Source organism: Schistocerca serialis, chromosome 1 (genome assembly GCF_023864345.2).
Source record: "Schistocerca serialis cubense isolate TAMUIC-IGC-003099 chromosome 1, iqSchSeri2.2, whole genome shotgun sequence".
Lineage (NCBI taxonomy): Eukaryota > Metazoa > Arthropoda > Insecta > Orthoptera > Acrididae > Schistocerca > Schistocerca serialis.
The window spans coordinates 286926642-286940888 of record NC_064638.1 but is presented as its reverse complement, the minus strand read 5'-3'; the positions used below and the strand labels follow the sequence as shown (position 1 = coordinate 286940888).

The 14247-nt window shown below is 39.0% G+C and overlaps 1 protein-coding gene across 1 annotated transcript in view; it reads left to right on the top strand.

Moving 5' to 3' along the window:
* LOC126468348 (kinesin-like protein KIF23) overlaps positions 1-14247 on the top strand; it is a 156606-nt gene that overhangs the window by 73576 nt on the left and 68783 nt on the right. The window contains exon 11 of the mRNA XM_050096543.1: positions 9118-9222. Within this exon, the coding sequence (XP_049952500.1) occupies positions 9118-9222 (105 nt within the window). The remainder of the gene's footprint in view (positions 1-9117; positions 9223-14247) is intronic.

The following is a 14247-nucleotide window of genomic DNA, read 5'->3' as shown; positions in this document are numbered from 1 at the left end:
TGGGATATTTTTTGCCTCTAGCATAGCCTTGGGTTGCCCACTTGCTGCCTTCCCTCCTTTTGTTTCCACCATTGACAACACGACTGCACTTTTACATTTTTTAGCCTTTTACTTTTTATCGTTATGACTCTTCTGAGATGTAAATCCGTCCGAATGGACCGCCTTTGAAACAAGGAACTGCTGACCTTGCTGTTTGATCCCTTAAACCCCAATCAACCAACTATCTATAAGTAGAAAAACGTAAGTTAATGCAGATGAGTAGGGGAAAAGGGCTCTTTATGTTAAAATAGTGTTATTAGTGTCTTGCTTGACAGTCACATCGTTCAGGTGTCTGGGCATAGCGTTACTAAGTGATATGAAATGGAACAAGCATGTGAGGATTGTGATAGCGAAGACAGATCATTGACTTCAGTTTATTGGGAGAATGTAGGAAGATGTGGTTCACCTGGAAAGGAGACAAAGTATAGCATGCTAGTGTGACCTGTTCTTGAGCACTGCTGGTGTGTTGGGATCTGCACCAAGCCTGGTTAAAGGAAAATAGCAAAGCAGTTCTGAGGCAGGCTGCTAGATTTCTTACTGATAGGTTGAAGCAGCAAGCGAGTATTACAGAGGTGCTTGGGAACTCTAATGGGAATCGGTGAAGTGAAGGTGGTGATCCTTTTGAGGAGCACTGTTGAGAAAATTTAGAGAACAGACATTTGAAGCTGACTGCAGAAAGATTCTACTGCAGCCAGCATACATTTCTTGTAAGGGCCATTAAGAAAATATACGAGAAATTAAGGCTTATAGCGAGGCATATAGACAGTTGTCTTTCCTCACTCTGTTTGCGAGTGGAAGAGTAAATGGAGTGCCTATTAGTGGTACAGGATTCCTTCCACCATACACCATATGGTGGCTTCTGGGGTATATATGTAGAATAGATAATAATAAAAATCTATTAACATGACAAGTAATTGAGGTACTTATTGCCAGTATGTTTCTAAAAGTATGGTAACCCAAGATTTTTATTGACCCAGCATAATACACCTTTATATGCACACCCTTAGTGGTGTGATGGACACCATTATATGTATTCCATTTCTTCCCAAGTGTTTTGCAGCATTGAAGCTGTAACATTTGTGATGCCTCACGAATACGACAGTTCAGGTCTGGCAGATCACGTCACAAGGAAGTTTGGGCACGGGATACAGCTTCAACACGTCTGAGTACAGTATTGGCTTAACTGTAGGCTCCGTGAAGAAGAATCAGCCTATAACCCTGTCCATTAACAGTCCACATCACACATTCATTTTTGGAGAGTCACATTTGCATTCTATCACAATGTGGGGGTGGGGGTTCAGTTCTCCATAAGCGGCAATTGTGCTTATTTAGTGTGCCGCAAATGTGGAATGTAGCCTCGTCTGAGAAACAGTTGAAATCTGGGAATGCCTCGTTTCCATCAATTTTCACCAGAATTCTCTCTGCGGATGCCTTCTATCGTGACTTGTCCTCAGGCTGGATTTTGTAATGAAATGGCAGTTTATACACAAATACATGCAACCTTTTATGGACACAATGTGTACTTTCGAAAAAGGTAACTGCAAATGCCTACTTGCTTGTCAGATTGACTTATATCTAGTAGGGTGTACCAAGCAGCCAGAGATGGCAGTCGTGTGTGTGAGATTTGCTTGCTTGTGTGAATGAGTGTGCATGTATTATTTTTTCTGAGGAAGGCTTTGGCCAAAATACTAGGTGGTGCAGGGAGCGGGAAATTTTGAACGTTACAGTTGGCAGCACTGTAGCCCCGGCAGATGATCGAAACTTTGCACAATTGATGTGAATGCATTGCCATTTAGTAATCGTGGAGAATTGGACTGGTGCGGAATGTGCAGTAGCTGTGAGAGCGTTTTACAAAAATGGTGATAGTGCGACTGCCACGCAGAGAACATTTCGACAGCATTACCAGCTTGGACATCATGGATATGTCCCATCTGCGCATGCGATTACAACATGGGTGCGTAATTTTGAAGAAACAGGATCTGCCTTGAAAAAGAAACCTCCAGGTGGCATTCCAACGGTACGTAACCCAGAGAACATTGCAGCTGCTAGAGCTGCAATCAAGAGAAGTCCTCACCGCTCCGTTCGACAGCATGCATCTTCGCTAGGTATTAAGTGACGAAGCTTACAAAGAATACTGCACGAATTAGACTTCCATCCCTATAAGCTGCAGATTGTGCAACACTTACATGAACAAGACCCAGCATCATGTATGGAGTTTAGTAGCCAGATATTGGCTAAAATAAACTAGGACGCGAATTTCCTTGGTAATTTATGGATATCAGACGAAGCCCATTTCCACCTGAACGGATTCGTGAACAAACAGAATTTTCGTTATTGGGCACAGGACAATCCTTGTGAGTTTCACCAGCGACCACTACATAGCGCCAAGGTCACAGTATGGTGTGCTGTATCATGTCGTGGTGTTATCGGCCCTTATTTTTTTGAACGTGAGTATGGTAGTGCAGTGACAGTAACATCCGCTCGATATGTTGAAATGCTTAGACTTTCTTTACACCGAGACTGTACGAGCTTAATCTTAACATCGAAAACATGTGGTTTCAGCAGGACGGACACACACTGCTCGACAGTCGATGGCAGCAGTTTGTCAATTGTGTGGAAGACGCATTATTTCACGTAACGGTGACATTGCATGGCCTGCGAGATCCCCTGATCTTAGTGTGTGCGACTTCTTCCTGTGGGGATATCTTAAAGGCAAGGTGTACCGTACACGTCCTGCAACAATCCATGAACTGAAGGAGAACATTGAAAACAAAATCACTGCCATTCCCCAAGATTTGCTACACCGCGCATTCCAGAGTTTTCATAACAGGCTGTTAGAGTGTGAACGCCGAATGGGAGCAAATCTTTCCGATGTCATCTTTGAAAAGTAGAGAGACACTTTTGGACATTTTGATTGTAAAGACATACTGAATAATGGCATACTGAATACATTCACTTTCGTTAATAAATTACTTGTTTTATGAATTTATTCATGGAAATGACGTTATTTCGAAATTTCCCGTTTCCCTGCGCCACCCTGTATAACTGTAAATGTGCCTTTTCATTGCGCCTTATGCAACTCAGTGTGTCATCTTTTAGGCACGTAGCAATCTTATCTTTTCGTTGTATTGTTCATCCCAGAGTTTCTCATTTAGAGTATTTGGATTTCATTGTCCTTAAGGTTCTTGACCCAATATTACATATTGCTCAGAGCAATTTGCCCATTACTGTTTTACCCCCTACCACAAAAAAACTCGCTGCATCTTGCCCAAATGTAATGACATACTTCATGTGCACATTTCCATTTGTCATAATGATTGAAAGTGATAATTTGCTGTAAACTGAGATTAGACGAGAGAGATCATAGAATATGTTAAAATTTGCTCTTTGGGTTTGTGACTAGTTGACATACAACACACATGGAGGCACTGTCTGTCCTTATACATTCTGAAAAATGTGTACTTCCATGACAGGTGTTATTAAAATATTGCTGGGCTATAAACAAGAACTGAAAGTAACCAGTCACTAAATTCCAAATTTCTTATTCACAATGCATTTAAGAGGCTTTGCTCAATCAATTTGCAGTTTTTATCTGTATCTCAGGTGGGAAACACCTGTCTAAATATCTGCAGTCATGTGCATCTACATTGTATATATTGCATTTGAAGACAACACATACTCTGTTTACAAGCTTTTCTAGATACATTGTTAAAGTACACCAAGTAGCTCCATAGGTTTCCCAGGAGCAATGTACCTGAGCTATAGATGGAAACTGCCACCTGATCATAGACCCTCTGGAATACATCATATGTAATAAATTTGAAATTTATCTGGGATTTTATTCAAATTGTAAGCAGGCAGTCACATTAAAAAAAATTGACTATTGCATATTGTGCCACTTGGTGACAGGGTAGGGTTGCCAGACAATTCATTCTCTCTCTCTCTGTCTGTCTGTCTGTGTGTGTGTGTCTGTGTGTGTGTGTCTGTGTGTGTGTGTGTGTGTGTGTGTGTGTGTGTGTGTGTGTGTGTGTGTGCAATGGAAACCTGTGGTCTGGATATGTTCGTCAACATTGAAAATGTGCTTTTATGTTTCAGTCACCTTATATTTATTGACAGCACACACATTTTTGTTACAGAAAACAAACTTATTAAATCTTTTAAATACCATTTACAGAAAAAATACTTTGCAACCATATGCTTTAAAGTTTTTAAAAGAAAGGATTCTCTTCAATGACATTATTCCCCTGAAAGTCAACACACCACTATACCAGAGAGCAGTGAAAATGGTGTTTGAGAGGGCTAGGTCAGCTCTCCATTTCAAAGTGTTAGTGAGAAGCCTTTGGTCTAGTCTGGCTTGGTCCACAATTTATTATTGCCACAATGTCATTTCTGTCAATGTCATTTCTGTCATCCACATAGCATTGTAGGAAGCAACAGCTACCAAATGAACACACGTAGTTGACTGGGCTTGTGACGATATTGCACTTGGTTCATGGTGCTGCAGCTTGTCCAGCATTTGCTTATGTCTGCAGTGCATGGAAGTGTGTTTGTGAAGAGGACAGTGATTTTCTTTGGCCTGTACTGAAATTTTTGTTTGCTGGTTAAGATGTCTGAGCAATTTCTTTGCAACATTAAAGACAGTGCCAGAAGAAATGAAATCTTATGAGCACCACAGATTGCAACCGCAAAGCCATGTGGTTTTCCCCTACAAATTGTACACAGAATATCTGCAGAAGCACAGGAAATGGAAACCTGTGGTCAGGATATGTTTGTCTCCAAGAAAAGAGACGAGTGGAAGAACTGCCACTGATTTGGACAATTTCTAGAAATTCATTTTTCATTGCACTGTATTAGAATTTTATGACGGTGGCTAGTATCCTATAAGACAAAAGCTAGCAGTGGAAGAATTCTGAAATCTTCAGGATTTAGGTACAGAAAATGCATCAGTGGAAGATGCATTCTTATGAAGAGATCATGCAGCAGCTGGAGCTACTTTTATGTGAAAAAGGTACAATATCAGGAAAGTAAACTGTCACCCTTTTTACCTCTGTGAGACCTAGGAAAGAAAAGAGACCTGTTGTCTGTTATGTGGAATCTGAATATGGCTTTATCAAAAGTGCAAAGCTAATATTTACATCTTGCAAATTCAACGCTAATCAAGAAATAGTGATGTTTTTAAACAGTGGGTTTTAGACCTACTACATGATTTGGAAAGGGATTTTGTGATTGTCTTGAATAAGACGAGTTAATGGCTAGGACCACTATACAAAAGCAAAGATGTTGGAGGAATTCAGATACTGCAAGCACCTTTATAATCAATATGAAATTGCCAGCTTAGCAGCAGAAATTGGCCACAATGTAGAGTGCCAGCTCACTACTGCCAACAGAAGCCCCTAGAAGATGTGTAGGCCCTAGTGAAAGGAAGGGTCGCATTCAGAAACTGCATATTCAGAATGAAAGTACACATTTACTTGAGGAAGCAATTGTCATTGTAGAAGACTACATAAAGTGCATATGTTGTTGTTGTTGTTGTTGTTGTCTTCAGTCCTGAGACTGGTTTGATGCAGCTCTCCATGCTACTCTATCCTGTGCAAGCTTCTTCATCTCCCAGTACCTACTGCAGCCTACATCCTTCTGAATCTGCTTAGTGTATTCATCTCTTGTTTTCCCTCTACGATTTTTACCCTCCATGCTGCCCTCCAGTACTAAATTGGTGATCCCTTGATGCCTCAGAACATGTCCTACCAACCGATCCCTCCTTCTTGTCAAGTTGTACCACAAACTCCTCTTCTCCCCAATTCTATTCAATACCTCCTCATTAGTTACGTGATCTACCCATCTAATCTTCAGCATTCTTCTGTAGCACCACATTTCAAGAGCTTCTATTCTCTTCTAGTCGAAACTATTTATCGTCCATGTTTCACTTCCATACACTGCCACACTGAAAATCAGCAAGAAAATTACTTTCTGAAGGAAGGAATCTGAGAAAAGTTTGTTAAAACCTTATCATTGCTTCAAATGACTCCTCAGATTGTGTCTTCTGAATGGGACAATGAAACAGCAATCTGTTTCATTAAATGTATGTTGTTCCTTCTGTCCCCCAAAGCTTTGAGCATTTTTCCCTCTCTCTGCTCCCTTTTGCTGTTGTTCAACCTATCCTCTCTGTCTCCCAAAAGATTATCAATAAATGGCAGAAGAGCTACGATGCATACACTGCCTGTGCTGGTATATTTGTTGGTGGTACTTATGGGAAGCAGAAACCAGTTTTCTGCTTTGTACAGATGTCTAAATTAATGTGCACTGTAAAGGAATACTTACACGTTCTGGTAGTAAAAACCAAAATTGCTTTATTATTTAACAGGTGAGCAGTAGTAGTGTCTGAGTGTCTGGCTGTAACATGTTTTCCAAACATGTGATAATGCAGTGGAGAGGCTGCTGTTTCACCAAAATATTTTCCAAGCTCTTTTTACACATGTTTTCAGTCCTAATAAATTGTTTAAAATAAGTCATGGTCTCCTTCTGATTCTGAAATAGTTATTGGAATATGCTAGGTGCCATTTTTGGACACCGTTTCACAGAGAACTTTGTCTGATGGTGTAGTTTACTCTATTTGGCTCAACACGCAAGGACTGAAGGCTTAAGAGTTCTGACTTGTGACGACTTTGTGGTGAGGATATGAGTGGGGTTAAGTGCACAGAAAAGGTAGAGGGGGTGCCTTCTACACTTACCCTTCCAGCTGCCAGTTTTTCTGCTCCCTACCATAGTGGGAAATCAGCTGCTTGGAGTCTGTATTTGAACATGAAACGCACTGCCTTCAACATAGGACTCTTTGCCATGTCAGCAGTAGTGGAAGTAATGGTTCTAAGACTGAAACAAAATCTTTGGCTGCGAACAGACATTGCACAGCTCAGTGGCTATAAGAGATGCCTGTTTCAGCATTTCCTTCATCTCTATTGAGTGTTTTCTCTTAACATTTTTTCAGAAGCTTGGTGTTTCGTAACAACTTAATTTTGCCATGATAATGAAGCCATCTTCAAACTCTTCATTTTCACGCGTCAAGTTTGCCAATACTTTATCATATCAAATTGTGTGAAAGACATTCGGGGTAGAATTTTAATGTAGTGCATCAGTTACATTGTATATTTTTGTATTGCACAAGTATCAATACAAAAACCATCAACTATAGCACTTAATCCTTTCCTCAATCTTTTTTAGTGGAAGGCATTGCGAATGTGTGGTATAATTAATTTTGTAATGACAGATAACAGTAGGAAAAATATTTCCCACCTTTCGAACACAGGAGGGGGTTGGACACACAGGGTTATTTATAAGTATCACCAGGTTTCAGAGTATTGCACAAAAACAACCATACAGTAAAAACACACACCTGTGAATAGAGCATTCTCAAAGTTAACCCATGTTACAGGCAGTAAATATGGCAAACATGAACATGTGTGCACAAATCCTTCTATTGTCCAGGAAGGGATGACAGTAGCTTATATTCCAAATCTGTTCATTGGGTTCGCCTATCTGCAGGGACGAACTAACTCCATCTGACAGTACAGAGAGGAGTGGAGCAGTGTGTTAACAATGAAATATCAATATAGCACAATCTATAAGTGCAAGTTGATATTACAAGAATTCTGCTAATCTTTAGCAGGCTGCTTCTTGCTAACGGGGCATAGATACATAGCAATAACATGCAACAAATTCCCACTGGTAGCCTGATAATCTATCATAGAAAACATACATCCCAATGCTAGTGAAAGAGTTTAAGCTTCAAAAATGTGGAAAACAACTTACAGTCTGCTGTGTTTGCTGTTTGCTTTCAGCTACCAGTTGCAACTTCTGAGCCGGCCGGTGTGGCCGTGCGGTTGTAGGCGCTTCAGTCTGGAACCGCGTGACCGCTACGGTCGCAGGTTCGAATCCTGCCTCGGGCATGGATGTGTGTGATGTCCTTAGGTTAGTTAGGTTTATGTAGTTCTAAGTTCTAGGGGACTGATGACCACAGATGTTAAGTCCCATAGTGCTCAGAGCCATTTTTTGCAACTTCAGACATGTGGCATAATGTGATTCATGACACAGCCCGTTGTCTAAGTAAGGTCGGAATTTGGTTCAGTTGATGAAGCCAATGAACATGATTCCATAAAAGATACGTTTCATGTGCAGTATAATGTAAATTCTTCCCTCCATCAAATGTGAACTCAGTGATGTTACTGATATTTCACCCATCCTGTACTATAATTGGTTGATGGATGCAAACCAAGCAGGTGCCATTTTACCGGATTAATTTGTTGGAAAGAGGATGTTTTCATCTGATGGCACTTCTAAGGCATTAATTTTATATTAAGCATAGAAACAATCCGTTCAAAGTTACACAGTAACTTTGCCGTGAGAAAAATAGACACATTTTCAACATTGAATAAGTTTGTTACCAATGTGAGTAAACTACGGCTTTCATATGTTAAACATTTTCCATGAGAATTAGAGAAATATCAAATTTCATGAGATTTCATAAAAACCGTCGTTACGAAAATCAATGGTGTCTTGTTTTTTACATTGTTTACAAAACATTGCATGTCCCTAAAAGTAACAAGGCTACACCTTTTACCACTCTAAGACCAAAACCTCCTACAGTCTTAGTGCCAGAAAATGGTGGTTTACATCACCTTCTATCCATTAGTAGTACACTAGTTTTTGTGGTTGAATTTGTTACAGAAGGAACAATAATGTCTAAAAATTTGCACCACTCCAGATAGGTTTATGTATTTTGACTAGCCCATAGACTTGCTCCATGCTGTCATAAACGACCAGTGTGACCAATAACTGTGCACTTCAGGTGTCTATTCAAGCTGCCGATGTAAAGTGCAGGCACTGAATAGTAGATTGGCATATAAATGAGATGTTAATTGTTGTGCAGTTCTCTAAATTAAGTACTTCATAGTACAAAATGAGCATGCTCAGCCCATCCCTCCACTCTGCCGAAAGTATTTATGCTTTACTTTTCCAAGTATAGAAATAGCAGTGGATTTAAATTATTGTTCTTTCATATTGTTCATTTGCGGAAATATTTTTCAGATGTCTGTGTTAGAAACAAAATTAACGACTATGGAGTCTCACATGGCAACCATGCAGAAAAATCTGGATGAAAAGGAACTGACAATTAACATGTTAAAACAAGAGGTAAGCATTTATTCTAATTACTTTGAAGCCTGTTTCCTCTGTTTTTGTATTATTCTTGCTGGAAATTTTCCAGAGACTAAAATTAGGTAAAAACAAATGGTTTGTGAAAACTGTATCATCGTGAATGAATCTTAGTCCATTTATGGCCTACAGTGCAGATACATATGGCATTCTTGGCCTCCCACAAGTTTGTTAAACAATGCAAAATGTTCCCCTTTGCTTGGGACTTGCGATTTTGATGAGTTTTGAAACTGGCAGATAGAATAAGGAAAGGTGATGCAATTGACATCGAGCTACAAGTTGACATTCTTTTCCTATTTTCAAAAAATTTACAAGCCAGATTTGCCTCTAGTTGATGCAGCTGTAGGAAGCATTGATGCACAGTAAGTTATGAAAAGTCTTGAAAAATTTAATTCATTTTTCCAGTGGCTATATTTTAAAGTTCTGTGTTTACCTATTCATTTGTTTTAGATGACTGAAGAACACTATGCTCCATTGGGCAGTTGACCCAATTAACAGATAACAAGGTTCGGGAAAGATTTCCCAGAATGTTTAGAGCTCCTTAAAACTTTGCAATGTTAGGTGTTGACACTTCAGATGGTTTAGTCAATGAAGTCCATCTTAATAGATATTGTTCCGGTCTACAGATGTGTAAAAACCCCTATGGACAGTAGCTGCAAATGGTATAAAGTCCATGACTATGTCTTCAAAGTATAATTACTTATGACACAAGGGCTGGCCCTGGAGTGAAAAAAAATTGGAAAATTGTTTTGGAGAATTAGACAGTATTGCAAATGCTCTGTATACCACCGATGTCAAATTTATGAAGGGCACCTACTGAAAGCTTTTCTTGAATGTGGCACAAAAAGTATTGTTTGTGCTATTTCCAACAGAATCTGTCAAAATCCTCCAGAATAGAGCATCCCAGTATGTACTCTATAGAATTTTTCAAATGCAGTTGAGCATATTACAATGGGCTGATGAATTATTTATGCCTTATGCTGCAAAATAGTTGGAGGATCCATCATTTGCTGAAAAGACACTGCAATTACTAGATGTTCAGCCATTAGAGGTATTGTAGTATGTAAAATAAGATGTTGATCTGTACACTTTTAGTTTTGAAGATGTGCCAGATGCTGTTAGGGCAGAAGCAATACAATATTCATATATGTCAGCTACTAGCCGATTTACACTTCATTAGTTTATTTCCAGAGGACAGTCATTCTGGCCTGGACGTCTTCTACAACTGTTAGAATTTTCTGTTGATACATTGAATTTGGGTTATGTTGTTGCTGCTGAAATGAAAGTTGAACTATATGGTATATCTCAAAACAGTGTGTGGAGACAGAGATCCTCAAATTTGTTCCTGTCTGATTCTCAGTTCTATCAGCAGAGAATTGCGGTAATCGGCTGTAGATCATGATAAAGTTAGCTGCCCAATGAAGACATTGCCAGTTTAGGAGAACCTCAAAGAACTTAATATAAAATCACTGTAATTTGAAAAATATTACACTAATTTCCATGTGGACTTCATTGTGGCAATTTCGAACCTTCAAAATGTTATGTAATTGCTGTTAAAGCAAGTTCATAGTGGGCAAGAAAATTCTCCCTACTAGCTCAACTACTTCAGTTGTTGCTGGTTTAATTTGTCTCGTACTATTCAAGAATGGAGTTTTTAATTTGCCTTCACCTCTCTTTGCATTTTCAGATCAAATTGCAGTGCAAAAAATAAAATATTGTGATATTGGAGCCTGTGAGATTGGTTTGAAGTTTCGGATGAACTAACCCTTCAAGAATTTCTTAATTACTTTAGAGATAACCTTTCTCTTTTGCGGAAACTTCATATTATACTGATTTTTCTGTATGCCAGAAATAAAAGTTTTATAGTGAATCTCTCTTCTTATCTGAGAAATTATTAAAAAGGTATCAAATAAGTTGGAATCCCGCGTCGACCTTTGGTTTTAGTTATGCTACTGTGATGAGGATAATGATATTGAGATCAAATGTTAGATACTCTCTCGTGATCAAGTCAAGTCAGTGTCACGCTTGATGTTACTACTGTTGATTTCTCCTCTACTTGTTGTGTTAAGAAGCTAATGAAATTTTTTTTCAAGGATAATTCTTACAAAGAGGAACAGGTTGCTGCTGTTGTAGCAGCTGTTGTTAATCGTAACAGAATTTTATTTACCTTGTTAGTGTGTGCCTTGAGAATATTGGTTTTTGTGAACATACATACGTACGTGTGTGTGTGTGTGTGTGTGTGTGTGTGTGTGTGTGTGTGTGTGTGTGTGTGTGTGTGTTTTGGGTGGGGGAGGGGGAGGATTTTTAGTTTAAGCTTTTGGATGAAGTTCTTGTTCACAGGTAGAAAATGCACACATTCAAGCAAACACAACTTGTTCACACAGCCATTGCTTCCAGGTGCTAAGGCCCAAATGGTATAAAAAGCCTTCAGATCTGCTTTTAAAAAAATATAATTAAATAAATAGTACTTTGTATTGTAAACAGATGCAGTGTTTTCTCAAATTAAATGACACTGGTATGCAAGTAGTTTTTGTGAAACACCACAGGAAGTTTCAGAGCTAGTGGTGCACTGCATAGTGACGTAAACGCCACCCTTATCATCATCAGTGCAGCAGAAAATACCCTCATTTCGAGCTGCACTTAAAAATCATAACGGATGTGGCTCATCATGTGGTCGGTGAAGGACAAAGTTGACCCACTTCCCATGGATTTACGGAGAATAGTACTTATTTGTAGTAATTTGTGTGGAATTAAATTTAGTCTGTTGGTTACTTAAAATTACTGTTACCCTGCACATGCTGACAGCAGTGAGAATTCACAAATATTCAGAGTTGAACAGGGCAGCTGGGGCCACTAACACTTTTACAGGCTGTACTGCAATTCCTGTTAGTTGTACAGCAGGCTTTCCATATCACATGAATTTCATCTATAGTTTTTCTTTTATATGTATTTTTCCCATTCAATGAAACTACAGAGTATCGAATGTGATTTAAATGATTTAAATTTAGCAAAGACCCATCTGCATAGTCAATCCACTGATTTGGAGCATATCTGGTAAAGGGTAATCAGTGTACTTAAGTAGACATTCTAAACAGAATCATTTCCACCACAAGTGATACATACAAAGTGTGAACTGTAAGTATTGACCACTGCGGAAAATCTTCTCCTGCAGCATCTCCTACATCTGTCACTGTTGTTCGACAAACACATTAGGGCATGGCTGTCTAGAATAGAGATAGCCGTAATAGGAACTAGACACAGGTGGGCTGTGAATGATGACGTCAGAGGAGTCTCGCTACAGAGAAGCCCTTATAATGTGGAAAACAAGAATACACATTTAGAACAAAAAGACATAAATAACTATTACATACGTACGCACATAATGAACACACACCCTGTCTTTTTCATTTGTTATATCATAGGCTCACTGACTGGCTGAATACAGTCACATATCTAAATGAAAACTGACTTAGAGGTAAAAACTGGAAGTACAAAATGGAAATTTTATTTTACTATCATAAGTACGAGGGCTATCCACAAAGTACATTACATTTTGGAACTAAAAATAAATAAAGTATTGGAAATTTTTATTATTATATACAGATGAAAGCCACACTTAAATACTACTTTTCTACATAGTTGCCATTTAAATTAAGGCACTTATCGTAGCGATGGACGAGCTTGGAAATTCCTTCCTCGTAAAATTCGGCCGCCTGCGCCTTCAGCCACGTGGTTACCTTTTCTTGAAGCTGTGTGTAGTCATCAAAACACTGCATAGCCAAACACTTCTTTTTTGCTGGGAATAAGTGGAAGTCGCTCGGTGCCAGGTGGGGAGTGTACGGCGGATGAGGAAACAACTCCCACTTAAAAGATTCGAGAACTTCACGAGTGGCATTTGCCGTGTGGGCCCAGGCGTTGTCATGAATCAGCAAGATCTTTGAGCCCAACTTTCCCCTGCGCTTGTTTTGTATTGCTCTTATGAGGTTGTGCAGGGTTTGGCAATACCTTTGAGAGTTTGTTGTAGTGCCTCTTTCCAGGAAATCCACAAAAATCAAACCTTTTCTGCCCCAAAAGAGTCATTACGTGGTTGAAGGCGCAGGCGGCGAATTTTACGACGAAGGAATTTCGAAGCTCGCCATTCGCTACGATAAGTGCCTTAATTTAAATGGCAACTATGTAGAAAAGTAGTATTTAAGTGTGGCTTTCATCTGTACATAATAAAAAAAATTTCCTATACTTTATTTGTTTTTAATTCCAAAACGTAATGTACTTTGTGGATAGCCCTCGTATATTCTTCATAATAGTTTTATCTTATAATTCTGAGTAATCGTCTCTAGATCCCTTGTCACTACTATCTTGTAGAGAGCATCATCCTCTGTGCCATAAAGTGTGTTAGAAACAGCATTTTTTAAATGTGTGATAGACAGTTTCATTCTGGATATATTTCCACAGAGTTGAGACAAACTTGCATGCTCTACAGGTTCTGTAGGCATTAATTGCCTATCATGCTTCATTAGCCATTGTGTGTACACATTTTTAAGTTTGTTCTTAAGGTGGTTTGTTTAAACAAACATCTAATGGCTGTAGAATTGATGTCATCCATCCTGGAATTACAGCAGTCCGTTCTACCCTCTACTAACTTTCTGTTTATGGCCATAGAAGTATGTATGAATCTAGTACAAGCACAATACCATGTCCTCTGAACCAGCCACTTTTGTTAGCATGTACAATAACACTTTTTGAAAATACCTTGGGCTTGGGTAACATCTTTCATTTAAAAACAATGAAAGGTGGCAGTTCATTGCCATTGGTGGCACAAGCAAGCATGACAGACATGCACTGCTTTCCACCATCTCTGGACAGTTTCTTGACGTCTTTGTTCCCCTTTGCTTTACAACATTATTTGTTGGCATATCAAAATACACAGGAGTTTCATTGGGATTATGTAACTGACCAAGATGATCATCATTTTCTGTGCGCCACCTTATTATAAAATGCTGAAAT